Below are 27,684 nucleotides of genomic sequence, written 5' to 3' on the forward strand. Positions count from 1 at the left end.
TATATCTCACTGTATAACGTGTGTGGCTGTGTGTGGTGGGTGGTGGGGGGGTGTGGAATGAAGGGCCTGTATGACTATGCAGGCTGCTTCCCTGAGGCACCAGTGAAGTGTTCATGGAACCAATCTCTCTCTCTTTCTCCACTAACACACGCAGCATTTCTCCTTGGATACGTCACTTTTCGCAACACCCGTAGAACATGTCCAGCAGATACCATGGTGGGTATGGCCGTGGTGAATGACTATGACGACTTTTCCCAGGACACAGACTATAGCTCACAATTCTTCCTCCACTGGACGGATCTCAAGACCATGCTGGAAAAATATATCGACAAGGACCAGATCGTCAAAAACATCAGGTTGGTGTTCCCTGAACACGAGCTCAACTTTAAGTTTGAGTTTACTGTCACAGGCACAGATACAAATGCCATGAAAATCAGATTTTCAGCAGCAGATCAGTACATTACAAACAAAAGTTAGTCTTGATCCCAGTGTTATGTGCCATGTCCTACGATATGGGTAATAACAGACTATAATTGTTCTTGGCAAATTTTTCTACAGAAGTGTCTTGCCATTGCCGTCTGCTGGGCAGTGTCTTTACAAGATAGGTGATCCTAGTCTTTATCAATACTCCTGTATTTCCAGTGACTGTTGTGCATGAAAATCCCAGGAGATCAGCAGTTTTTGAGATAATCCAACCACCCCATCTGGCACAAACAATCATTCCACAGTCAAAGTCACTTCAATCACACTTCTTTCCCACTTTGATGTCTGGTCTGAACAACAGCTGAACGTCTTCAACATGTCTGAGTGCTTTGAGTTACTGCCACATGATTGGCTGATTAGATAACGAGCAGATGTCCAGGTGCATGTAATAGGGTGGCCAATGAGTGCATGCTTTGTCTTCGATGAGAAGTGCGGATAATTGCAGAGGTGTCAATAGGCGCCTCAGTCGGTGGTGATGAAAATGGAAGGAATCACATGATAATAATTATAGTCAAGGACTGATAGGGGACGTTGACTGTACCTTGCAGGATGATGAGCGAGGACCCCCACCCAGTGGGCTCGAGGGAGCTGAGCCGGCTGAACGAAGTCATCCTCGACAAGCTCCACTCCTTCAACCTCCACCACGTCTGGACAGACTCGCACTACGTCACCCTGCCCTTCCCAGACAGGTAGGGTCACGGCAGGCGGGGTGTAGTAACCACACTCACAAAATCAGAATCAGGTTTAATACAGCCTGCATGAAATTCGTCCTCAGCTTTGTTCCATTTGCAACAGAGAGTCAGAGAGCAAAATCTGTCAATTAGAGTCAGTAAGAGGTACTGCTGATGCTGGGAATCCACAGCAATATACACGATGTGCTGGAGGAACTCAGCAGGTCAGACAGCATCTATGGATGGGAATGAAGAGTCAACATTTCTGGCTGAGACCCTTCATCAGGACTGAGGGGGAACGGGCGGGATGCCTGGAGGGGGGCGGGGAAGAGGCTAGCTGGAAGATGATAGGTGAAGCGACGTAAGTAAGTCACCTGCCCATCACCTCCTCCTGGGTCCCCTCCTCCTTCCCTTTCTCCTATTGTCCACTCGCCTCTCCGAGCAGATTCCATCCTCTCCAGCCCTTTACCTTTCCCACCCGCCTGGCTTCACCTATCACCTTCCAGCTAGCCTCCTTCCTCTCCCCACTCCATTTTATTCTGGCATCTTCCCCCCACCCCCTCCCCACCCTTCCTTCTCAGTCCTGAAAAAGGGTCATGGCACCAAGACATCAACTGATTATGTCCCTCCAAAACTGCTGCCTGACCTGATGAGCTCCTCCAGCATTTTGTATGTGTTGCTCTGGATTTCCAGCATCGGCAGATTTTCTTGATTTACAGAGCAACTCTCCTGTTGCCAGCAGCATGCTAGGAGGGGGGGGGGCGCACAGTTTAGGTTCTTCTTCCCCCTATTCTCTTACCGTTCACATACTGTTGCCCCCTTCCCCGCAGCCTCACCTGTATCAGGTGCTCTGTTCCGGGAGAGACGGTGAGGTCAATCTGCGCTGCACATCGGGGGGGGGGGGGCAGGCGATACTGGGGGTTCTCCTCCTGTTGCCTGTGATAAGTAGAAAACAGTTGTCGTACGGATGCATTCGGTTAGGATGTCTTCAGTGGTGCCTGGACAGGGCAAGAGGGACCGAGTTCCTAGGCTATAGGGTCAAAGGGAATGGGCTGATGGGAAACTTCGCTTGTCAATGGCTGCTTCTTCATTCCCCCCCCCCCACCCCCCACAGCTCATCCCCCAACTACCTGTGGCTGGTGGACTCAAAAGGAAATATCCAGGAGAAGCTCGAGCCACCGGACCAGTCCATTTTCCTCGCGTACAGTCCAAATGGGAACGTCACGGTAAGTGACAATGGGCCGGGTTCAAGCATTGGACAGTGAGATGGGACAGTGTAGATGGAGCTTCACTCTGTGTCTGGCCCTGGGACTGTGTGATGGGACAGTGTAGAGGGAGCTTCACTCTGTGTCTGACCCTGGGGGTGTGTGATGGGACAGTGTAAAGGGAGCTTCACTCTGTGTCTGACCCTGGGAGTGTGTGATGGGACGGTGTAGAGGGAGCTTCACTCTGTGTCTGACCCTGGGAGAGTGTGATGGGACAGTGTAGAGGGAGCTTCACTCTGTGTCTGACCCTTTTTTTTTAACAAAATTCTTTATTACAAATGTCGGTGCTATACAATATTTACAAAACCAGTGACTAACACATTTACTACACTACAAACAGACAATACATGTTAAACCAATATATTGCCATCCTCATCAATGATGACATTTACACCCCGCGGAGCCCAACGGTCCCGGAACATCTCGACGGTCGCCGTGGACTGTGCGTATTCCTTTTCAATGTTCACCTGGGCTCGAACATACCCCCTAAACATAGCCAGGCAGTCCGCCAGGGGAGAACCTCCTGCCACCCTTTTCCAGGAGCCACGGATGGCAATTTTCGCCAGCCCCAGGAGCAAGTTGACAAGGACATCCTCATCCCTCTGTGCCCCCCTCCTTACTGGATGACCATATATGAATAGGGTGGGACTGAAATGCAACCAGAAGGCGAGAAGCAGCCCACGCAAATACGCGAAAAGGGGCTGCAGCCTCACACACTCCACGTACATATGGTACACGGTCTCCTCCAGCCCGCAGAAGTGACACGCGGCTGGGAGATCCGTGTACAAACTAAAGAACTTATTGCAGGGCACCGCTTTATGCAGCACCCTCCAGCCGAGATCCCCAAGGTGCATGGGAAAGACTCCCTTGTAGAGGGACTTCCATTGGGGACCCCCCTCACCTCCAGGTGGAAAGACCGACCGCCATGGCGTGTCGGGACGGTGGACAAATGCTAGGAAGTGGAGGGTGTGGAGCAGCAGCCCATAAAGGTACCTCCTGCCTGCATCCCTGAATGGGATTGTGGCTGTCGATGAAAGACGGCTCAAGTTGTGTGGATTCGTCTCTCGGGTAAGGCTGCGGGCCTGGGCCCGACGAGCAGCTCAGCCCGAGTCGTTCCACACACCCGAGCCGCACCGACATCCGTTGAGACAGGGCAAGGGTCAGCCAGGACCCCGCCCTCTGCCAGAGGAGGGGATTCCCGGCCTGAGGCAACCATGTTCCAGACTCTCAGTAGGTCCTGATAGAAGCCGGGCAGCCTCTGCAAAGCAGCACGGTTAACGCCCGCCGGTGGTAGCCGCATATCTTCGGCAAGACAGCAGCCCCTCCGGAGGAAGAAAGTCGCCAACACGTGCCACCTGGGAGGGTGCTCGGCGTACAGGAATCTCTGCAGCGTCCTGAGGCGGAGAGCCGCCAGTCGTGTGCGTACACACACCAGCGACTGTCCGCCCTCTCCTTCTGGGAGACTCAGAACCGCTGCAGAGACCCAGTGCTTCCTGTTTCCCCAGAAGAAGTCCACTAGCTTCCTCTGCATTCTTGCGACAAAAGGGGCAGGGTGGACCAAGGTGACCATCCGGTACCACAACATGGAGGCCACCAGCTGGTTTATGACCACCACCCTGCCTCGATAGGAAAGCACCCTGAGAAGGCCTGACCAGCGCCCTAGCCGGGCCATGACCTTTGTCTCCAGGTCCTGCCAGTTCGCCATCCAGGTCTCCCCAGAAGGACTCAGGTAGACTCCCAGATAGAGAAGACGTCTGGTGCTCCACTCAAAAGCTCTCATCTCCTCCGGCAGGGAGTCCACCTGCCACTGGCCTACTAAGAGTCCGGAACATTTCGCCCAGTTGATCCTGGCGGAGGATGCCGCCGAGAAAACATCTTGGCACTCGCGCATCCTCCGCAGGTCACAGGGGTCTGTCATCATGAGGAGTACATCATCGGCGTAGGCCGAGAGGACGACCCCCATGTCCGGTTCGCGCAGAACCAGACCTGTCAGCCTTCGCCGAAGAAGGCTGAGGAATGGCTCGACACAGATCGCATACAGTTGACCGGAAATGGGGCACCCTTGACGCACTCCTCTTCGGAAGTGGATAGGTCCTGTCAATGATCCATTAATCTTAACTAGGCACTCTGCGGCAGAGTACAGGAGCCGAACTCGGGCCACAAAGTGTGGTCCGAGCCCAAAAGCCTGCAGGGTGCCCACCAGGAAACTGTGGTCCACCCGGTCAAAAGCCTTCTCCTGGTCAAGAGAAAGAAACGCTGCCGGGGTCCCAGTCTCCTGGAGTAGGTGGATCAGGTCCCGTACTAGGTGGACATTGTCCTGGATGGAGCGGCCCGGGACTGTATAAGATTGGTCAGGATGGACCACCTGTCCAATTACCGAACCCAAACGGTTGGCCATAGCCCGGGCGAAGATCTTGTAGTCCACGCACAAGAGGGAGACCGGCCGCCAGTTCTTTAGCAGGCGGAGGTCTCCCTTCTTGGGCAGTAGGACCACAACAGCTCTCCGCCATGAGAGGGGCATTTCTCCGGTGGCTAGGCTCTCCCCTAGGACAAGGCTGTAATCATCCCCCAGGACATCCCAAAAAGCCTGATAAAACTCAACACTCAGTCCATCCAAACCAGGGGACTTGCCCCTCCGGAGTTGCCGAAGGGCAGTGGACAGCTCCTCCCGAGTCAGGGGGGCATCCAGACGCACTGCGTCCTCTGGGCTGACCTTCGGCAAATCCTCCCAGACCTCATTACACGCCTCCGCATTTGACGGATCAGGCGAGAATAAGGACCGATAGAATGAACGGACCTCGTTGTTAATTCCATCAGGGTCCGTGATGGAGGAGCCATCGGCAGCCAGCAGCTCCACTAGCTGCTTTTGACCTCCCCGCCACCTTTCCAACGAGTAGAAGAAGGGTGAGCCACGGTCCAAATCCTGCAGCATTTGGATCCGTGACCTCACGTACGCACCTCGGGACTGCTGGAGCTGCAGGTTCCTTAGTGCGTCCTTCTTCTCCTGGTATTCCTGCCACAGCTGTTGGTCTCCAGCGGTCGGACCGAGGCGGGACTCCAGGTCAAGCAACGCTCTCTCAAGCCGCTCAACCTCAGAGCTCCGCCTCTTTGTCGACCCCATAGTGTACTCCCGACATAAAAACCGGATGTGGGCTTTGCCCACATCCCACTATAGCCGTAGGGAGCAGAACTCTCTCCGCCTCTCCTTCCAGGAGACCCAGAACGCTCGGAACGAATCCCGGAATCGGCTGTCCTCCAGCAGCCGGTTGTTAAAATGCCAATACCCGGATCCCACCCGAGGGTGTAGTGGAATAAATCCCATCCACACAAGGTGATGATCCGAGCACGACACCGGCCACATGGAGGACGCCGACAAGCGGGAGACGTAGGCCCGAGAGATGTAAATGCGGTCTATCCTGGAACCCCCCTCTCTGGACCTTCTCGAGAAGGCGCTAGAGTTGGGGTGAAGATCCCGCCAGCTGTCCACCAAGTCAAAGGAGCCAACTAGCTCCTTTAACTTTTTTGCCGATGCTGGGTCGCGTTGGAGGCCCGAACGGTCCTCCGCCTCGAGGGTGCAATTGAAATCTCCCCCGAGGATGACGCAATCCCCAGGATCGATGGAGCTCAGGAGGGTGGACAGCTGGCAGAATAGGCGCGTCTGCATCACACCGCGCCTGGGAGCATACACATTGATAAAATGCAATGGTACGCCACCCAGGCGCACAGCCAGGTGGAGCAGACGGCCGGGCACAACGTCCTGGACTCTTTCAATTACTGGCTGGAAGGTCGGGGCCAACAGGATCGCCACCCCGCTAGAAATGGAGCTGAGGTGGCTCATGTAGACCCCGCCCCGCCACTCTAGGAGCCAAGCAGACTCGTCCCCAGGGATGGTATGGGTTTCCTGCAGGAAACTCACCGTATACCGCCCATCCCTGAGGGCTGAGAGATTGTTATGCCTGCGAAGAGGACCCCTGCTGCCGTTTACATTGAGACTAGCTATGGTAAGCTTCATGACGGGAGCACACTAGGTCTCAGCAGCTGTGCCCATTTCGGTGAGAGCGGAGGCGCCCTCCACCACACTGTCCGGAAAGAAAGCAAGGTTACTTTTTGCCTTCCGGGCTCGAGCGGTACCAGCGGCACCCTGTGACCCACCATCCCCCGTAGGAGCGAGGCTGCTTCTCCCTCTAATGTCCCTTGCTAGGTCATCTAGGAAAGATTTTAGTTGCCGTCTGTCGTTCCCCGCCACCGCATTCCTCTTTCCCTTTCCCTTTCGTCCGAGGATGACTCGCAGGGACCTCACCAGCCTCGGCATGCTGGGCCAGCGTAGCGAGGCTCGTTGAGGCCGGTGCTTGGCACCCTCAGAGGTGAGAATAAAATGCTTAATTTCCTCTACAGGTATCAATGGGGACTTCTCAGGAGGGGTGAGGATGTCCATTATTTCACTATCGAAAGAGTCCCCCTCCAACCCGTCACTGCAGACAGAATCCCCATCGGCCTCCCCGCATGTTCCAATAGATGGCTGCGCTTGTGACCCATACCGCGCAGCGGGCACCTCGCTCTTACCTGCCCGCTCCACCGTCGCATCAGCCTCATCCACATTTGCGACAGTGGAGGGACAATCCCCAGGGATTCCCTGCAAGTCATTAATTGCTGGGGTCGACGTGCACAGAAAAACGCCCTCCCCAGGGGGCAGGCACAGAGGGGAACCCGGCACCTTTGGTCCAAGGGATTCACAAGCAGCCTGGTGCTGAGAATGAGAGAGTTTTGTCTCGTCTCCTCTTACATTATTCGGTACACTGGCCTCCAGAGAGGCGCTGACTTGTAGGTCCTGGGTGGAGGCCTCCAGGGCTGCCTCATTTGTGCAAACAGGGCTATCACAAGCTTTTTGCACAACCACACCATCTTCCCCAGGACTGGTGGCTACATCTGGGGACTCAGGTTTAGAACCAACCCCTACCCGGATTCCCACCCCTTCCTGGGACTCCCCCGCATCTACATCCCCTGCCCTCTTGCGGGAACGTTCCTTTCTCCTCTTCACACCGGAGGAGCACACAGGTGCAGGCTTCACCGATGGGGCGGCGCTCTCTGTTTCCATCGCCCCGTCTGCTTGCGCACCTCCCCGAGCCCCACGCTCCACTTCAGGCGAAATGGGCGTGAGCTCTGCAGCCTCAAAGGCCCGCTTCTTACTGTGTTTGGATTTCCCCTTTGCCTTCTTACTCCGCACAGACTCCACCCCGTCCCCCACCTGAACCACAGGGAGAGGAGCAGGGACCGACCCAACCGTAGGAGTAGGGACAGGGGTAGGGGTAGGGGCAGGGTGAGGGGCTGGGGCAGGATCACGGGCGGGGGCAGGGTCAGATGCAGGCGCAGATGCACGTGCAGGAGTAGGATTAGGGGCAGAGATAGCTGGGGCACTGGTGCCCGAAATGGGCTCCCTCGGGTTCCGGGCGGCAGGACAGTCCCTCCGAAAGTGCCCCACCCCCCTGCACGCATGGCACCGCGGGCGCTCGGAGCTCCAGAACACCTGATAATCCACTCCCTCGTGCCGGACAGTAAACCGGCCCTCAACATCGTCCTCCCTTTCCAGCTGCATGAATACCTGACGCCGGGAAGAGATTACGGTGCGGAGGGTGCGTCTCTTAAATTTGTGTCGGATGGCAGTGATCTCCGACCTTACTTGCCCTAAACGGGCCAGTGGGGGAAGCAAGTCCTCATTTGGAATGAAAGGCTTAACATGCCCAAGCACGATACGTTGCGTGGGGGCCGTCACCAGCTCCATAAGTAAAAAGATGTTGTCTACCGTGACTCCCCTGCTTAGGGCCCGGTGCACTAGCTCTTCATTCGCCAGATAAAACACCGCCTTTCCGAACTCCTTCTCGGTGGCCAGAATACCACCTTTCCCAACAAGGTCCTCCATTGCCTCCGTACACTTTTCTAGTGTCATTCCAGGGCGCAAAATACATTGCACCCCACGTTCCACCTTCACCGACCGAAACAGGGCGTTGTCCGAGGCCGGGGAGGCAGCCGCCCTTGCGAAACTCCCCGAAGGCCCGCGACTCCCTGGAGACCGGTCCGGCATGCTGGCGCTCTTTCCAGTCCGAGAATCCTACAGCGGTGCCGGTTAGAAGTCCTGGAACGAGTCGAATAACTGGCCGGGAAAGTTTGCAGTCGACAGTTCCTCGCTGGCTCGACGCCAGGAAAGGCTCCGTCGGACTTGCAGAGACCCAGGCCGGGAGAGGCCGAAACGTTCTTCCAGATGCTCCGGCACCAACACCGGACGAAAATCAGGAAAACAATGGAGGAGGAACGTTGCCCCGATGTCAATGGGGGGGGAACGACGGCGTTTGCCTCTGGTTTTGGAGCGAACCGGCTTCCTGGCGAGTTGCCAGCGGCCGCAGCTGGGCGCTACGCAGTTAGCAGCCGCCAACAAACCCAGCCCAAACCGGCAGTAAAACTCCACACCAGCGCCGTCACTCACTCGGTTGTCCAAGAGACTTTTAGAGCCACCTCCAAAGTATTCCACGAACTTTATCCAGTAGTTTTGCCTCGATTTCTCCCAGCTCAGTCAGCACAGCTCCTCTCTGTGTCTGACCCTGGGAGTGTGTGATGGGGTACTGTGGAGGGAGCTTCACTCTGTGTCTGTTCCTGGGAGTGTGTGATGGGACAGTGTAGAGGGGGATCACTCTGTGACTGACCCTTTATTTTATACAAAATTCTTTATTACAAATATCAGTGCTGTAGAATATACATGTTTGTATACAAAACAGTGACTAACACAATTACTTCAATACAAATAGACAATACACATTAAACCAAAATATTACCATCTCTATGAATGATGGCAATTACAACCCGCGGAGCCCAACGGTCCCGGAACGCCTCGAAGGTCACCGTGGACTGCGCGTGTTCCCTTTCAATATTCACCCGGGCACGAATATACCCCTTAAACATAGCCAGGCAGTCCGCCCGGGGAGAACCTCCTGCCACCCTTTTCCAGGAGCCACGGATGGCTGTTTTCGCCAGCCCCAGAAGCAAGTTGACAAGGACACCCTCATCCCTCTGTGCCCCCTTCCTTACTGGATAACCATATATAAATAGGGTGGGACTGAAATGCAACCAGAAGGCGAGAAGCAGCCCACGCAAATACGCGAAAAGGGGCTTCAGCCTCTCACACTCCATGTACATGTGGTGCATGGTCTCCTCCAGCCGGCAGAAGTGACACGCGGCTGGGAGATCCGTGTACAGACTAAAGAACTTATTGCAGGGCACCGCTCTATGCAGCACCCTCCAGCCGAGATCCCCAAGGTGCATGGGAAGAACCCCCTCGTAAAGGGACTTTCATTGGGGACCCCCCTCACCTCCAGGTGGAAAGACCGACCACCATGGCGTGTCGGGACGGTGGATAAGGGCAAGGAAGTGGAGGGTGTGGAGCAGCAGCCCATAAAGGTACCTCCAGCTTGCATCCCTGAATGGGATTGTGGGTGTCGATGAAAGACGGCTCAAGTTGTGTGGATTCGGCTCCTGGGTAAGGCTGCGGGGCCTGGGGCCGACGAGCAACTCAGCTTGAGTCGATCCACACCCGAACCGCACTGACATCCATTGGGGTAGGTCAAGGGTCGGCCGGGACCCTGCCCTCTGCCAGAGGAGGGGATTCCTGGCCTGAGGCGACCATGTTCCGGACTCTCAGTAGGTCCTGATAGAAGCCGGGCAGCCTCTGCAAAGCAGCACAGCTGACGCCCGCCAGTCGTAGCTGCATATCTTCGTGAAGACAGCAGCCCCTCCGGAGGAAGAAAGTCGCCAACACGTGCCACCTGGGAGGGTGCTCGGCGTACAGGAATCTCTGCAGAGTCCTAAGGTGGAGAGCCGCCAGTCGTGTACATACACACACCAGCCACTGTCCACCCTCTCCCACTGGGAGACTCAGAACCACTGCAGAGACCCAGTGTTTCCTGTTACCCCAGAAGAAGTCCACTAACTTCCTCTGCATTCTCGCAACAAAAGGGACGGGGGGGCCAAGGTGACCATCCGGTACCACAACATGGAGGCCACCAGCTGGTTTATGACCACCACCCTGCCTCGATAGGAAAGCACCCTAAGACGGCCTGATCAGTGCCCCAGCTGGGCCATGACTTTTGTCTCCAGGTCCTGCCAGTTCGCCAGCCAGGTCTCCCCAGAAGGACTCAGGTAAACTCCCTGTCATGGTCCGGATCGGGGTCCCTTTAAATTTACCTTGTTTATGTTACGATCCTGACCGTTGATTCCCTGTTTTCCCGTGTCCCTCGGCTTTGGTGATTAGAGACAATTAACGCTCGGCTGAACCGCTAGTTTATAGTCTCCAGCTTTCAGCCATATGGCACTGGAGCGTCTGTAAAGTCATGCAAGGCATGGTGTGTTGATGTCATCTAGCCGGAGCAAGCCTAGCATCTGCCGAAGCGAGTGCTGGTAATTCGCCTCTCCTCACCGGAGCAACCCTGTTCTTTTACCTCGCCAAAGCGAGCCTGCAAAGTTTCCTCACCGAGGTGGGTGCGTCAGTTAACCCGCCGGAGAGAATCAAGAGCCGCTGTCTACTGTTCCCGGGCCGAGTCGAGAGCTCGCCACTACCCGGAGGCTCCAAGCACCACGTCCTAGCTCCAGCAGCATCCAATTCCCGTCCCTGGCGGCATCCGAGTACCCAGTCGAGTCCCATTCCTGGCGGTCTATGATTCCTGTCCTATCCCCCTGTCTGAATCCCTTCTCTGCCCCTCTCACCTCTAGCTCTCATCTGCAGCCTTTGCCTGCACTTTGGTTTAGTTCTATTGCCAGAGCTAGATAGGTACTGTCTGGTGTTCTTTCTTGGTCTTGTCTTGTCTTGTCCTCGCCTCTGTGGGGTAAGTCTGGCCATCTTGCCGTTGCCCTGCGGGGGGTCATGAGTCCTGGCCCTATGTCCTGTACCCAAGGAGGGGTCCCGACTCTGTGTTCTGTGTATGTGTCCATGGTTCCATGTACCTGCTCTCCCGAGAACGAGGCGCTGTTTTTCCATGTTCCTCCTCTCCCTAGCCCATGTCATGTCTATGCCTGGTTCTGGGGTCTGAGCCCGAGGCAAGACCCAGGTACTGGGTCCTTGCCCAGTCTCGGGCTTGGAGTGCATACCCTAGCCTCTTCATGTCTCCCCTAGCTCTGGGAGCCAATTCCGAGTCCTAGCCCAAACCCTTGGTCCCAGCCTAGTCGTAATCCTGAGTCCTTGTTCAGTATGCTATTCCTGCTTCTGCCTAACTCTCCTGGTATCGAACAATAGACTAAATCTAATTAACCTCACAAGATGTGTCTTGCATGTGGGTCCACCCTTGCTCCCTATGCCCCCCCCCATTGTGACACTCCCAGATAGAGAAGACGACTAGTGCTCCACTCAAAAGCTCTCATCTCCTTCGGCAGGGAGTCCACCTGCCACTGGCTTACTAAGAGCCCAGAACATTTCGCCCAGTTGATCCTCGCGGAGGATGCCGCCGAGAAAACATCTTGGCACTCGCGCATCCTCCGCAGGTCACAAGGGTCTGTCAGCATGAGGAGTACATCATCGGTGTAGGCTGAGAAGACGACCTCCATGTCCGGTTCGCGCAGAACCAGACCTGTTAGCCTTCACCGAAAAAGGCTCAGGATTGGCTCGACGCAGATGGCATACAATTGACCGGACATGGGGCACCCTTGACGCACTCCTCTTCGGAAGGGAATAGGTGCTGTCAGTGATCCGTTAATCTTAACTATGCACTCTGTGGCAGAGTACAGGAGCCGAACTCGGGCCACAAAGTGTGGTCCGAGCCCACAAGCCTGCAGGATACCCACCAGGAAACTCTGGTCTACCCGGTCAAACGCCTTCTCCTGGTCGAAAGAAAGAAACGCTGCCGGGGACCTAGTCTCCTGGAGCAGGTGGATCAGGTCCCGTACTGAGTGGACATTGTCTTGGATAGAGCGGCCCGGGACTGTGTAAGATTGATCAGGATGAATCACCTTTCTCATTACCGAACCCAGACGGTTGGCCATTGCCCTGATGAAGATCTTATAGTCCGCGCACAAGTGGGAGACCGGCCACCAGTTCTTTAGCAGGCGGAGGTCTCCCTTCCTGGGCAGTAGGACCACAACAGCTCTCCGCCATGAGAGGGGCATTTCCCCAGTGGCGAGGCTCTCCCCTAGGCAAGGCTGTAATCATCCCCCAGGACATCCCAAAAAGCCTGATAAAACTCCACACTCAGTCCATCTAAGCCGGGTGACTTGCCCCTCCGGAGTTGCCGAAGGGCAGTGGACAGCTCCTCCCGAGTCAGGGGAGCGTCCAAATGCACTGCGTCTTCTGGGCTGACCTTAGGCAAGTCCTCCCAGACCTCATTGCACGCCTTCGCATTTGACAGATCAAGGGAGAATAAGGACCGATAGAATGAAAGGTGGAAGGACGTTGGCCTGATGTTAGTGGGGGAACGACAGCGTTTGTCTCCGCTTTCGGAGCGAACCGGCTTCCTGGCGAGTTGCCAGCGGCCGGCAGCTGCGAGCTACGCAGTCAGCAGCCGCCAACGAACCCAGTCCACACTGGCAGAAAAACTCCAAACGAAGCTTCCACACCAACGCCATCACTCGCTCAGTTGTCCAAGAGACTTTTAGAGCCACCTCCAAAGTACCTCACGAAACTTTATGCAGTAGTTTTCCTCGATTTCTCCCAGCTGAATCAAAACAGCTCCACACTGTGTCTGACCCTGAGAGTGTGTGATGGGACGGTGTAGAGGGAGCTTCACTCTGTGTCTGACCCTGGGAGTGTGTGATGGGACAGAGTAGAGGGAGATTCACTCTGTGTTTGACCCTTTTTTTTAAATACAAAATTCTTTATTACAAATGTCGGTGCTATACAATATTTACAAAACCAATGACTAACATATTTACTACACTGCAAACAGACAATACATGTTAAACCAATATATTACCATCCTCATCAATGATGGCATTTACACCCCGCGGAGCCCAACGGTCCGGGAACATCTCTACGGTCGCCGTGGACTGTGCGTATTCCTTTTCAATGTTCACCCGGGCACGAACATACCCTCTAAACATTGCCAGGCAGTCCGCCCGGGGAGAACCTCCTGCCACCCTTTTCCAGGAGCCACGGATGGCAATTTTCGCCAGCCCCAGGAGCAAGTTGACAAGGACATCCTCATCCCTCTGTGCCCCCCTCCTTACTGGATGACCATATATGAATAGGGTGGGACTGAAATGCAACCAGAAGGCGAGACCCTGGGAGTGTGTGATGGGACAGTGCAGAGGGAGCTTCACTCTGTGTCTGACCCTGGGAGTGTGTGATGGGACAGAGTAGAGGGAGATTCACTCTGTGTCTGAACCTGGGAGTGTGTGAATGGGACAGAGTAGAGGGAGCTTCACTCTGTGTCTGACCCTGGGAGTGTGTGATGGGACAGAGTAGAGGGAGCTTCACTCTGTGTCTGACCCTGGGAGTGTGTGATGGGACAGAGTAGAGGGAGCTTCACTCTGTGTCTGACCCTGGGAGTGTGTGATGGGACAGAGTAGAGGGAGCTTCACTCTGTGTCTGACCCTGGGAGTGTGTGATGGGACAGAGTAGAGGGAGCTTCACTCTGTGTCTGACCCTGGGAGTGTGTGATGGGACAGAGTAGAGGGAGCTTCACTCTGTGTCTGACCCTGGGAGTGTGTGATGGGACAGAGTAGAGGGAGCTTCACTCTGTGTCTGACCCTGGGAGTGTGTGATGGGACAGAGTAGAGGGAGCTTCACTCTGTGTCTGACCCTGGGAGTGTGTGATGGGACAGAGTAGAGGGAGCTTCACTCTGTGTCTGACCCTGGGAGTGTGTGATGGGACAGAGTAGAGGGAGCTTCACTCTGTGTCTGACCCTGGGAGTGTGTGATGGGACAGAGTAGAGGGAGCTTCACTCTGTGTCTGACCCTGGGAGTGTGTGATGGGACAGAGTAGAGGGAGCTTCACTCTGTGTCTGACCCTGGGAGTGTGTGATGGGACAGTGTAGAGGGAGCTTCACTCTGTGTCTGACCCTGGGAGTGTGTGATGGGACAGAGTAGAGGGAGATTCACTCTGTGTCTGACCCTCGGAGTGTGTGATGGGACAGAGTAGAGGGAGATTCACTCTGTGTCTGACCCTCGGAGTGTGTGATGGGACAGAGTAGAGGGAGATTCACTCTGTGTCTGACCCTCGGAGTGTGTGATGGGACAGAGTAGAGGGAGATTCACTCTATGCCTGATATTTATATTTCATTTGGTCAGACAAAATGGTTTAAGGACACATTTTATTAACTGTGACCTCTATTACAGGGAGGCCTGGTGTATGCTAACTACGGACTACAACAGGACTTCAGGAAACTCAATCAATTGGGCATCAAAGTACAGGACAATATCGTTCTGATCCGGATTGGGATAATTAGCTTTGCTGAGAAGGTTGGTGTTTGGACATGTTTTCCACTGATACCACCATGGAATCACCCCACACACCTTTCTGTCTATAGACAGGAAGGTCCTGTCAATTAAGAACTTTGAAAAACAGGTAAGTTTTGGCTCAGGAAGCAAATCCATGGAGGTTTGGGAGCTGAGTGGTTGGCTGATTATTGTGACCTTCAGGTCCCAACCCAGCAACACCTCCTGTGAGGGTAAGTTGGTGAGGTTGAGGCATCTGTGAGGGGGTTTGGTACATTACAGTGTGCCATCCTGTCTCTTGCCTGGGAGTGTGTGATGGGACAGTGTAGAGGGAGCTTCACTCTGTGTCTGATCCTGGGAGTGTGTGATGGGACAGTGTAGAGGGAGCTTCATTCTGTGTCTGACCCTGGTAGTGTGTGATGGGACAGTGTAGAGGGAACTTCACTCTGTGTCTGACCCTGGGAGTGTGTGATGGGATGGTGTAGAGGGAGTTTCATCTGTGTCTGACCCTGGGAGTGTGTGATGGGACGGTGTAGAGGGAGTTTCATCTGTGTCTGACCCTGGGAGTGTGTGATGGTACGGTGTAGAGGGAGTTTCATCTGTGTCTGACCCTGGGAGTGTGTGATGGGTCGGTATAGAGGGAGTTTCACTGTGTCTGACCCTGGGAGTGTGTGATGGGACAGTGTTAAGGACTGTCTTTACTCTGTAGTTGTACTGGGTGTCGGTAACAGAATTGTCCCCATTGTAGCCTTTTCGTATTGACATTCTCCCAGCATGTGAAGCACCCTGCTACATCACGGTTGCTGGCTGTGGTTCTCTTGTATAATTTCTGATTGTTCTTTTTGTGAAGGTGGCTGCCGCCCAGGAGCACGGCGCGATCGGAGTCCTGCTCTACCCTGACCCTGCCTGCACTCTGCAGGTGCCCAGGGGCTCAGGTCCCTCCTGGAAAACCACCGTTTCTGGACATGTGAGTGCCACCACCTCTCCCCTAGGCTGTGAAGGTTGGTCCTGCGGTGGGTGGGAGTGGGGTTCATGTGGGGGAAATAATGTGCAAGTCCGCAGGTGACTGCAGTTGTGATTAGACTAAGTGTTTCCCAGCCTGGAGGCCATGGACCCCTTGCTTAATGGTCTTGGTGTGTGGCATAAAAAAGGTTGGGAACCACAGGATTAGACCATAAGACCATGCGACATCAGAGCAGAATTAGGCCCTTCAGCCCATTGAGTCTATTCCACCATTTCATCATGGCTGATTTATTGTCCCCCTCAACCCCAATCTCCAGCCTTCTTCCCCCCCCCTTAACCTTTGACTCCTTCACCAATCAAGATCCTATCAATCTCTGCTTTAAATACAGGGTGGGACAGAGCTGCAGGGGTAGAACTGGGCAGGCATCGGGTGGGATGTGGGAAACAGGGCTGGTGGGAGTGTGGGGAATTGGGCATTGGGCTCTCCAGAATGGGGGTCTCAGGGATGAGGGAAGCAACGGGAATGTGAAGGTCCTATCAGGCCCCTTTGACCCACAATGTTGTGCTAACCTTATAACCTACTCTAAGATCAACCCAGCCGTTCCCTTCAACATACTCCTCCGTTTCTCTTTCATCCACGTGTCTATCTTGTGTTAAGATGTGCTTCTGGTTTCTGGTTCCTCCTCTTTAATTGCTAATCTGTGCAATTTTGATCAGGGCAGACTGGTTTGGCGCCCTGCAGTCAACAAACGACACGACGCTAAATTGACCTGAACTGAACATTCCTGAACTGTTTCAGTGACTCTGTGGTTTGATGTGTTTTTCGCTCCTTTTTTTTGCCATTTGCCAAAAAACAGGTTCAACAGTGTCTCTTTGTTTCGTGGCTCTCTGTGGCAAGACACCATGGGACCCGTTCAAAGAAATCATCAAATACCCAAGGGGCAAAAGAAAAAGAACAAATCATGCAAACGGCAAAAAAAAACAAACATGAACATAGAATGTAAAACATCAAACCACAGTGTCCTTGAAACAGTCTAGGACCATTCAGTTTAGTTCATTGGTGAGGCAAGGACAGACTATTGGTGATGTTCACACCTTGGAACTTGAAGCTGTCTGCCATCTCCACATGAGTTCCATTGATGTTAACCAGAAGGTGTTTACCACTGTCGTCAGGACACCAAATCACTTCCAGTAATAATGGCAATGCATGGGGATTTCCAATGAAGTCCTTGCCCCCACCCCCCATCTTGTTAAGGACATAGAGCGCAAGGGGGTGTTGAAGATGTTGCAACGTCACAGTTCTCTCTGTCCTGTCCCCTCTCTCCAGGTGCATCTTGGCACAGGTGACCCATTCACTCCTGGTTTCCCTTCATTCAACCACACACAGTTCCCCCCCGTGGAGGCATCCGCGCTTCCGAAAATTCCAGCACTGACCATCAGCGCCAGGATTGCTTCCAACCTCCTCAGGTGAGAATTGCTCTGAGAAAACACTGTAGACCGCAGTCCAGCAAACCCCTTGCAGTGTGTCAGTATTTACAGGGGGGTCCTGGGGAGCGAGTCAGTATTTACAGGGTGTCCCGGGGAGTGTGTCGGTATTTGCAGGGTGGGTCCCGGGGAACGTGTCGGTATTTACACGGGGTCAACGAAAGAACTAACAGCAACGGAGGTAACCGTAACAATAGGGGCAGAGATTCATTGCCAAGATTCTATTTCTGAAGCTGTACTCTTCTTCTTCAACTGTCAGTAAGATGAGGGGAATGCCTATCCCCAGTGAGTGGAATGGGGGCTTCCCTTCCCCGAGCACGTACATGCTGGGCCCCCAGCTCTCTGAGGATGGTGCTCAGCTCCAGATGGGCGCCTACAGCCGCATGATCCCCACCATGATAAACAACATTTTTGGATCCATCGAAGGCGTTCTTGAACCTGGTAAGCACTCAGGGGTGATTGCCCCCTCAGTTCGGTCTCCAAGCTGCAATTCCGGGCTGGTTCCCTGTCCTTTCAGTAACCCATTTCACCAAATGTTTGATTTCACTCTCTGTGAAAAGATGATCCAATTCCACTCAGTTCGTTGAACCAGGGTAGTATCTTTCTTCTGTCACTATAGTGGGGGTGGGGGGGAGGAGGGAGCATGGCTCCCACTACCTATTAAATGCTCCCAATGACAAACATCTCAAACAGCCTCTGACAACCAAGTCCAGCTCCTGGCCTTCACTCACAGCTTAGCTACAAAGCTGAGCAGAACAGTTTCTACTGACAGGAGAAGAGGCAAAGGTAGCTTACTGGCCCCTTAAAACTAGTCGCTTCACGCAGATGGGGCTCGTCAGCTCATCTAGGAGAAGGAGAAATCTGATCTCAAACTTGTGCTGCCTTGCGGCTGTACCCGCTGACAGGGAAGGCTTGGAGAGTAAGTCCCGAGGGGAAGCCTGGAGCTGGAGTCCCTGAGGCAGTCCTATGTTGAGTTCATCGCTGACCGGCAACTCCTGTGACGCCGCTGATGCCGATCTTTATCCGTCGCTGCCACTCCTTTGGATTCATCGACTGCATGGAGTGGAGGAGTCTGCTGTGTGGGCCACAGCTTGCTCTCCATACCCTTTGGCCCCAGCTTGCATCTCATGTAGACAGCGAGGATCCAACATCCATGGTTGACCCTGACCAACGGAAGCCACCCAGAATCAGGTTTAATATCACTGTACACAGCTTCCCGTAGCTTTTTCTGATCCTGTGCAGTAGCCCCCCCCTCCCCCGCTCCCCCGAACCAGACAGTGATGCAGCCAGTCAAATGCTCTCCATGGTACATGTGTAGAAATTTGCGAGTGTCTTTAGTGACGTACCAGATCTCCTCAAGTTCCTAATGAAATATGGCCACTGTTGTGCCTTTGTAATTGTGTACAAAGTGTGTTGGGTCCAGGATACAGCAGATCCTCAGAGGCGGGGACACCTTGGAACTGGAAACTATTCACCCTTTCACCTCTGATCCCTCATTGAGGACTGGTGTGTGATCCTTCAACTTCCCCTTCCTGAAGTTCACAATCAAATCCTTGGTCTTACCGACAGTGAATGTGAGGTTGTTGCTGCGACACCACCCCACCAGCTGATCTACCTCACTCCTGTACGCCTCCTGGTCACCCATCTGAAGTTCTGCCAACAATAGTTGTGTGATCTGCAAATCCATAGTAAAGCTGCCCGACCTCAGCACATGGTCATCCTGGGGGCTCGACATGGTCATCCTGTCAGAAGCCTCGAAACAAGTCGTCATGGTGGAACTGACAGTCCCTTAGGAAGACCAGATTGAGGAGGTGTTTGAGCACAAGAAAGCCAAATGCCATGAGCTAGTGGAGCCGCCCCCGAGACATGGGTGGAGGGCACAGTGTGAGCCTATAGAGGCTACACTGGCTGCTCACTCTGCAGAACCTACTCTCTCCTCAGCATTATGGGGGCTGCAAAGACAGGAGCCATCAGGAACATCCCAGGGGCTGTTGAGAGAGCCTCTATATGGTTATGGATCAAGAGGTGTGACCTGTGGACCTTCAAATTCCTTGGTGTCCACATTTCCAAGGATCTCACCTGGTCCCTGAACTCCTCCATCCTGGTCAAAAGGGCACAACAGTGCCTTTATCTCCTGTGGAGCATGAAGAAAGCTCACCTCTGTCCCAGGATACTGACGGACTTTTACTGTTGTACCATTGAGAGCATACTCACCAACTGCATCACAGTGTGGTATGGCAATTGTCCCGTATCAGACCGCAAAGCACTCCAGCATGTGGTGAAAACTGTCCAGCGGATTATCGGCACCCAGTTGCCCACCATTGAGAACATCTGCCATAAACGTTGCCTGGGCAGGGCGAAAAGTATTATCAGGGATGCATCTCACCCTAACCATGGACTTTTTACTCTCCTCCCATCCAGTAGGCGCTACAGGAGCCTCCGCTCCCGCACCAGCAGGCACAGGAAGAACTTCCTCCCTGAGGCTGTGACCCTGCTGAACCTCTCATCACAGCACTAAGCAGTACTGCATCCATATTGTACTGTCTCAGTACTTTTATATTTGTGTGCTGTAGCACTTTTTTTACTTTCAGGTATTTTGTAAATAACACTATTCTTTGCATTTCTGGTCAGATGCTAAATGCATTTCATTGGCTTTGTATCTGTACTCGGCACAATGACAATAAAGTTGAATCTAACCTGCTGGGGCACAAGCCTGGGCCTGATCAACCCTGGCTGGGTCAACTGGACTGCTTACTTCATTTAACTTTTTAATGTATACCTACTGCAATTCTATTACTATGTACTGCATTGTACTGCTGCTGGAAAGAGAACAAATTTCATGACATAAGCCGGTGATATTAAAACTGATCCTGTTTCTACCTGTGGCCTCTGAAACCGCAACATCTCTCCCTGTCACTCAGTCCAAAATCCAAGGCCTCCTTTTCCGTGTTTCTGTCGAAACTGTAATTATTGGCCTGTAATTGTTGTTTTAAGAAGGCAATGATTGGGGTTCAGATGGAGGAGGCTGTGTTAGGGAACAGAACGGCCCCACCTCTCCACAGACCCTCCCCTCCCCACTCTCTGTTCTCTCTTCCTCGCACCCAGATCGCTACATCATCTTGGGGGCTCAGCGGGATGCCTGGGGTCCTGGCGCGGCAAAGTCCGGAGTGGGAACAGCCATCCTTCTAGAGCTGGCCAAAGCCACGTCCGAAATGGTCATGAATGGTGAGTAAACTTTAAACCTTCTTGCCGGTCTCTGTGATTCTCCCGGGTCTTCCCTGCCCAAGCTTCTCTCTGCCATAGAACATGGAGCAGTCCAGCCCAGGAGCAAGCCCTCTGGCCCCTCGAACCATGCTGCCCCAATTTAATCACAGGGCATTTTACAATGACCGATTAACCTACTAACAGGGTAGGTCTTTGGACTGTGGGGGGAAACCAGAGCACCCGGAGGAAACCCACACGGTCACAGGGAGAACGTACAGGCAGCGGTGGGAATTGAAACTGGGTAAAGCATTGTGCTATCCACTTTGCTACCATGATTAATATCTCTTAAAAGTTCACACTTATTATTTGTTAAAGGTTTTGTTGTGTAAATACTGGGAAAATTGGAGTGGGCTGAAGCCTTGTTTGACTGACAGGAGAACTGACCAATCCAGTAATGAGGAGGGCATCTGATTGGATGGACAGGTGGGAGTTGGGGGCAGGTCTGGTGGAGGCACAAGGTCATATGATTGAACACTCCAACCAGTGGGTAGGAGGTCACATGGTAAAACACAACCAACCAGAAACCAGAGCCCAATAGTTGAGGTTGAGTTTGGTGTAGGTGCCGACTGTATTTGCGTAGAAAAGGGATTCTCAGTCATTTGAGAATTAAGATTAAAGATTAGTTTTATCATATGTACATTAAAACATAGAGTAAATGCATTGTTTGCATCAATGACCCACACAGACTGAGGATGCGCTATGAAGTTTATTATCAAAGTACATATATGTCACGCTATACAACCCTGAGCAACACCCACAAAATGCTGGATGAACTCAGCAGGCCAGGCACCATTTATGCAACAAAGAAAACAGTTGATGTTTCAGGCCAAGACTCTTCATCAGGACTCCTGAAACTGCTTGAACTGCTGAGTTCCTTCAGCATTTTTTGTGTATCGCTTTGGACTTCCAGCAACTGCAGACTTTCTCATGTTTGTACAACCCTGAGATTAATTTTCTTGTGGGCATGATCAGCAAATCTATAGAATAGTAACTATAACAGGATTAATGAAAGATCAACCACAGTGCGGAAGACAGCAAAATGTGCAACTGCAAATATAAATAAACAGCAATAAATAATGAGAACATCAGATAATGAGATAAAGACTCCTTAAAGTGAGATCATTGGCTGTGTGAACATCTCAATGGATGGGCAAGTGAGTGATGTTATCCCCTTTTGTTCAAGAGCCTGATAGTTGAGGGGCAATAACTGTTCTTGAACTTAGTGGTGCAAGTCCTGAGGCAATTGTACTTTCTACCTGATGGTAGCAGCAAGAAGAGAGCATGCCTGGGTGATGGAGATTTTTGATGATGGATGCTACTTTCCTACGAAAGCATTTCATGTAGATGGGCTCAGTGGTGGGGAGAACTTTACCCGTGACGTACTGAGCCAAATCCACTCCCTGTTGTAGGATTTTCCCTTGGTGTTTCCATACCAGGCTGTGATACAGCCAGTCAATATACTCTCCACTACACATCTGTAGAAGTTGTCAAAGTTTTTGAAGTCGTCGAATCTCTGCAGATTCCTAAGGAAGATGAGGTGCTGTCATGCTTTCTTCTCAATTGCACTTACATGCTGGGTTCAGAACAGGTCCTCTGAAATAGTAACACCCAGGAATTTAAAGTTGCTAACCCCTCCCCACCTCCACCTCTGATCCTTCGATGAGGACTGGCTCATGGCCCTCTGGTTTCCTCCTCCTGAAGTGTTGCCACATTTTCAGCACCAACAAAGCACACCTGCAACTTACTAATCCCACCCTACACAACTCCGGAGTGTAGGAGGAAACCAGGGCACCTGGAGGAAACTCACGCAGACATGGGGAGAAGGTCCAAGCTCCTTACAGACATTCAGCCCATTGAAACTATGCCAGCTCGTAGAGCAAAGCCATTTGCCCGTCTTCCCATCCACAGTAAATGCATTGTAGGTGAGAGCAGGTTTCTTTTTCTTTATTAATCTTTTTATTGATTTAAAAGGAACATAAATACAAACAAGAGGAGAATTATCTCAAATATATGGATCAATAACAATACAAAATGAGATTGAGATAGACATTATCAAAATCATAATGTTAGCTAGTATATAATATATAATAAAAAAAGAAAACAGCAATTCTCCTCTCATCACTTCATGAAGAGGAAAGAAAAAACTTTGAATTTTAAATGAAGAAAAAAAACCCCACTACACTATACAAAAAAAAAAAGAAACAACAAAAAAGGGACTGGGCAGTCCATTCTGAGGATACAACCAAAAAAAAAAGAAAGATTTTCTGATCAAATCTAAAATTTCAAAAAAAAAATTGGAAGAGTAATAAATCAAATTAAATGAAAATATTGAATAAAAGGTCACCAGATTTGCTCAAATTTAAAGGATGTATCAAATGTCCGACTTCTTATTTTCTCTAAACTTAAACAGGACATAATGGAGGAAAGCCAATAAAAGACCGTAGGTGGATTAGAATCCTTCCACTTCAATAAAATGGCTCTCCTCACCAGTGAGAACAGGTTTAGTCTCAGTTACGATGCAGCCCATCTGTGACCATCTCTCCAACTATCACAGACTAGCCTTCAGTGGTACAGATCTGCTCAACACTTCCAAGGTCCAGACCATTACAGCAGCACTTGTCTCCTCCTCCTTCCCTTTCTCCTATGGTCCACTCTCCTCTCCAATCAGATTCTTTCTTCTCCAGCCCTTGATCTTTCCCACCCAGCTGGCTTCACCTTCCAGCGAGCACCATCTTTTTATTCTGACGTCTCCCCACTTCCTTCTCAGTCCTGAAGGAGAGTCTCGGCCCGAAACGTCGACTGTTTATTCTTCTCCATAGATGCTGCCTGACCTGCTGAGTTCCTCCAGCATTTTATTGTGTTCTCCCAACAATAATGCTGACCTTTCCCTATAGGGTTCAGACCACGACGGAGTCTCCTGTTTGCAAGCTGGGATGCTGGCGAGTATGGTAGCATTGGGGCAACTGAATGGCTGGAGGTATGACCTGGGGACTGGGATGGGAGGGAAAATGAGATGGCTTTACAACAGGGCTAGAGTAAGAGAATGGCAATGTTGGGAAAGTGGTGTAGTCAAAAGAAGGGGCAGATTGAGAGAATGCACTAGGGTCCAGAGTCAAGGCTAATCTGGGATAGGAAGGCTGGACTAGTCAGTGGAATCAGAAAGAGGGGAAGGGCTGATTGGTAAAACAGGGATAGTTGTGGCAGAATCGGAAATATAGTGAGGCTTATAAGTGGATCTCGGATAGAAGGGTGAGATTGGAAATGGGAATGGAGTCAGGTACAAGGGATAGAAGGTACTGAGAGGCGGAGTCATTAAAGGGGTGGAGCTAATTTGTTGGTTCTCAGACAGAAGGGGTGGGATCTGTAACAAGGAGTGAAGCCGATTGGTGGATCTGGGATACAGGGATGGGACTGAGAGGTAGAGCTGATTGGTAGAGCTGCCGTGGAAGGGATCGGATTGTGAGGTGGAGTCAAGGCAATAAGTGAAACTGATTGGTGGATCTGAGGATGGAAAGGCTGGGATTAAGAGGTGGAGTCAAGGAAAAGGAGCGGAGCTGATTGGTGGATCTTGAGGTGGAGTTAGGAACAAAGGGACAATTCCAATGTTGGGTATGTCTACTGGGGTGTTGGTGTCATCTTTGGCTGAGTTAAGATTGAGGTATGAAGAAGGGCATGAACAAAGGGTTAAGGAAATGGGATGAAATTGGTTGTGAGGGAGAGCCCTGATGGAGGAGAAACATCTGATGTGTGGGCTTTGGTTGGAAGTAGGGGTCTTGGATTGTGGAAGAGGGTGGGAAGTGTAGGTTTTTCCTCAGAAATGTTAACCAGTTATGTACCTTTATCTCCAGGGTTATTTGACCATGATGCATCTGAAGGCAGTAGCTTACTTCAGCCTGGATCGAGCAGTTTTGGGTAAGAACCATTTTTTTTTTGTTCAGTCAGAGGGCCAGGTTGGGTAGAACATTTGGTTCTCTCACTTCCAACCAGTACCGCACTCACCCCCATCCATTCGGTCCACGTGACATCCTTCCAAAACTAAATCAATTATTTTATGCTCAAAAAGAAAGGTGGGAGGAGGGGCAACAGAGCGGTGACAGGGGTGGGGAGTAAAAATGAGGAGATCTAGGACAACCTTTCCCTCTGTCCCCCCACATCACAAATTGTTTCATCTCTGCTCTGTGTGGCTGGTTGCCCTCTGGAGCTGGGCAGCAGGTCCAACCGAAGATTTGGAGGTGATTAGGCATTTGGGCCTACAGAGGGCCTGAGAGAGCCAGGCTCTGGGTATCTTAGGCCTGTAGTGATGTAGCCTCATTCCCGGCTCCTGTGTGGTGGTGGCCGGCTGCGAGAAAAGGCAAAAGGGAAACACTAGACTGGGAGAGACCTCCATGGGATCATAGGCTCCGAATAGGGACAGTCCTCATCTTGGTCCAAAATGGGTGATGGATGGTTGGAATAGACTCGATGAGCTGAAGGTCCTCTCCCCACAGCATTTGACTTTACATGTCTTGCCCCCATGTCCTGAGACTGAGATGCTTTGTTCTCGGCACCGTGACCTGGGGAAATATCCTGCACAGAGCCAATCTGTCAAACCTTTCTACAGTTCAGTAGACAACTTCTCTCATTCTACTCAACTAGCCATGTTGACTCCTTCTCTTCTCATGGAACAATCCTTAGAGTTGGTCTAATGTACAACATAGTGAACGAGGACGTGTGGACGTTAATGGTTCCTGGTCCTTTTATGGACTCCTATCCTTCAGCCGTAACGATTCTCCATAGTACGTCAAGGGCTTGCGATGTCCTGCAGGGATGGGAGGGGTGCTATGGAAATGCAGGGATGGCCAGCCTAACACTTTGCTTGTTCTGCAGGAGACGACACCCTAGTTGCCCAATCCAGTCCGCTACTCCACCAGCTGATCGAGAAGGTGATGAAGCAGGTACGTTAGCAAGCTGACCACCCAGAAGTCTATTGAACCTGGCCAACCATCCAGTGACCGCTGTCCCTTAAATTCCACTTGCCTTCCCTGGTCCATAAGTTAGTTGGTTACTGCCTGCTAGTCCTGCCACTGGTGTTCAGGACAGCAATGAAGGTCCTCTATCTCTGTCTGCCCTTGGTCATGTACCATCACACACAGATAAAGAAAGTTTCTCTATTGTTGCTTCCATAACAGTTTTGTTTCTGATCAGTCAGAGTTGCTGGCCCTGAGCTGAACCCCCGAACCTGGAGGACCAGTGGATCACTCTTACACTGGCCTCTACCCTTTGACCTGTTTGGCATGGGTGACCCCACCAAGAGCCAAAGCATAAAGCCCTGACTCCAGCTGGCATAGCTGTCTGGGTTAGAGGCACACAAGCCTCCAGACCCAATGACAAGGTTGTGGTGCGCTTGGAGGCTTTCTTCCATAGCACCTAATATTAATGAGAGAATACCTTGCTCTCAATATTGTGCATTCCTCTGCCCTTTGTGTGAGCAACACCACCACGGACACTCTCTGTTCTCCCCCATCCCACCAAGCAGAAGATACAAAAGCCTGAAAGCCCGTACCACCAGGCTCAAGGACAACTTCTGTCCCACTGTTATCAGACTCTTGAACAAACTTCAATTATGAAAAGATAGACACTTCACCTCTTAATCTACCCCATTATGAACTTGCACCATATTTGCCTGCACTTTCTCTGCAAGTGTAACATTTCATCCTGCAGTCTGTCATGATTTTACTTGGTTTCAGCTCAGTGCACTGTGTAATGATTTGATCTGTATGAACAGAATGCAAGACCAGCTTCTCAGTACATGTGACAAAATGATTCCGAGATTGAACGGCTTGTAATATGAGAAGTGTTTGCTGGCTCTGGGCCTGTACTCGCTAGAATTCAGAAGAATGAGGGCTGACCTCACTGAAACCTACCGAACGTTGAAAAGCTTCGATAGAGTGGATGTGAAGAGGATGATTTCTATGGTGGGGGAACCAGAGGACACAGCCTCAGAATAGAGGGACATCCTTTTAGAACGGAGATGAGAAGGAATTTCTTTAGACAGACAGGTGAATCTGTGAAATTCTTTGCCACGGGCAACTGTGGAGGCCAAGCCATTGGGTATATTTAAGGCAGGGGTTGATAGATTCCTGATTAGTCGGGCATGAATGGGTATGGGGAGAAGGCAGGAGATTGGGACTGAGAGGGAAACTGGATCAGACTCGATGGGCCAAATGGCCTAATTCAGCTGTTGTATCTTCTGGTCTTGTAACAAACAATTACCAATACCAAGAACAAGATTGCTTTCACCCATGTGCAGTACTGTGCAAAAGCTTTAGGCACTCTAGTAATATCTATGTGCCTTTGCACAGTACTGTAGTAATTGTAGGTACTGCACTGTACAAAAAACCACACATTTCATTACATACAAGTGATGATAAACCTGATTCTGATATGGGACTCTGCTGCGGACTGAGAGTGGGACAGGGGCAGGGGAATCATGGTTGGGAAAAGTCGAAGGGAGAGGGGAGGAAACAGGGAGCACCAGAAAGACGCTCTGTAATGATCAATAAACCAGTTGTTTGGAATCAGATGACTCTGCCTGGTGTCTCAGGGCTGGGTGTGTCTGCAGCCACACCACCTCCGGCATTCCTTCTCTGCCAAATGTCCCACACCCCTCTTTCCTCTCTCACCATTCCCAACATCTTTTGCTCCCACCAGATTTACAAACTCACTCTCTGCTCTGTGTTGCAAAAGTCTTATATATGTGCCTAAGACTTTTGTGCAGTACTGTACCAATCCAGTCTTCTCTTAAATGTTACACTGAACATGCATCTGCCACCACTGGAATCTTGTTTCACACTCTGAGCGAAGAGTATCCCTCTCAGATCCCTCTTAAATAATTTTACCTTTCGCACTAAATCTGTGACCTCTGGTTCTAGTCTCACCCAACCTGATGCGGAAAACACATGCATGCATTTAAAATCAGAATCCGATCACATTTATTGTCACTGACACAGGATCTCAGCCTGAAACGTCGACTGCTTATTCCCCTCCATAGATGCTGCCTGGCCTGCTGAGTTCCTCCAGCACTTTGTGTGTGTGTGTAGCTTGGATTTCCAGCATCTGAAGAATCTCTCGTGTTTGTCATGAAATCGGTTGTTTTGTGGTATCAGAA

The 27,684-nt window shown here is 51.7% G+C and overlaps 1 protein-coding gene across 2 annotated transcripts in view; it reads left to right on the forward strand.

The window, feature by feature from the left end:
* tfr2 (transferrin receptor 2) overlaps positions 1-27,684 on the forward strand; it is an 84,529-nt gene that overhangs the window by 27,737 nt on the left and 29,108 nt on the right. For both annotated transcript variants that reach the window (XM_072258296.1, XM_072258297.1), the window contains exons 4-14: positions 155-356; positions 1,032-1,172; positions 2,269-2,380; positions 14,727-14,849; positions 15,676-15,792; positions 17,116-17,255; positions 17,533-17,714; positions 20,379-20,498; positions 23,432-23,514; positions 24,386-24,449; positions 25,404-25,471. In XM_072258296.1, coding sequence (XP_072114397.1) covers positions 155-356; positions 1,032-1,172; positions 2,269-2,380; positions 14,727-14,849; positions 15,676-15,792; positions 17,116-17,255; positions 17,533-17,714; positions 20,379-20,498; positions 23,432-23,514; positions 24,386-24,449; positions 25,404-25,471 — 1,352 coding nt within the window. The remainder of the gene's footprint in view (positions 1-154; positions 357-1,031; positions 1,173-2,268; positions 2,381-14,726; positions 14,850-15,675; positions 15,793-17,115; positions 17,256-17,532; positions 17,715-20,378; positions 20,499-23,431; positions 23,515-24,385; positions 24,450-25,403; positions 25,472-27,684) is intronic.

The sequence above is a fragment of the Mobula birostris genome, chromosome 5 (assembly GCF_030028105.1).
Source record: "Mobula birostris isolate sMobBir1 chromosome 5, sMobBir1.hap1, whole genome shotgun sequence".
NCBI classification, from domain to species: domain Eukaryota; kingdom Metazoa; phylum Chordata; class Chondrichthyes; order Myliobatiformes; family Myliobatidae; genus Mobula; species Mobula birostris.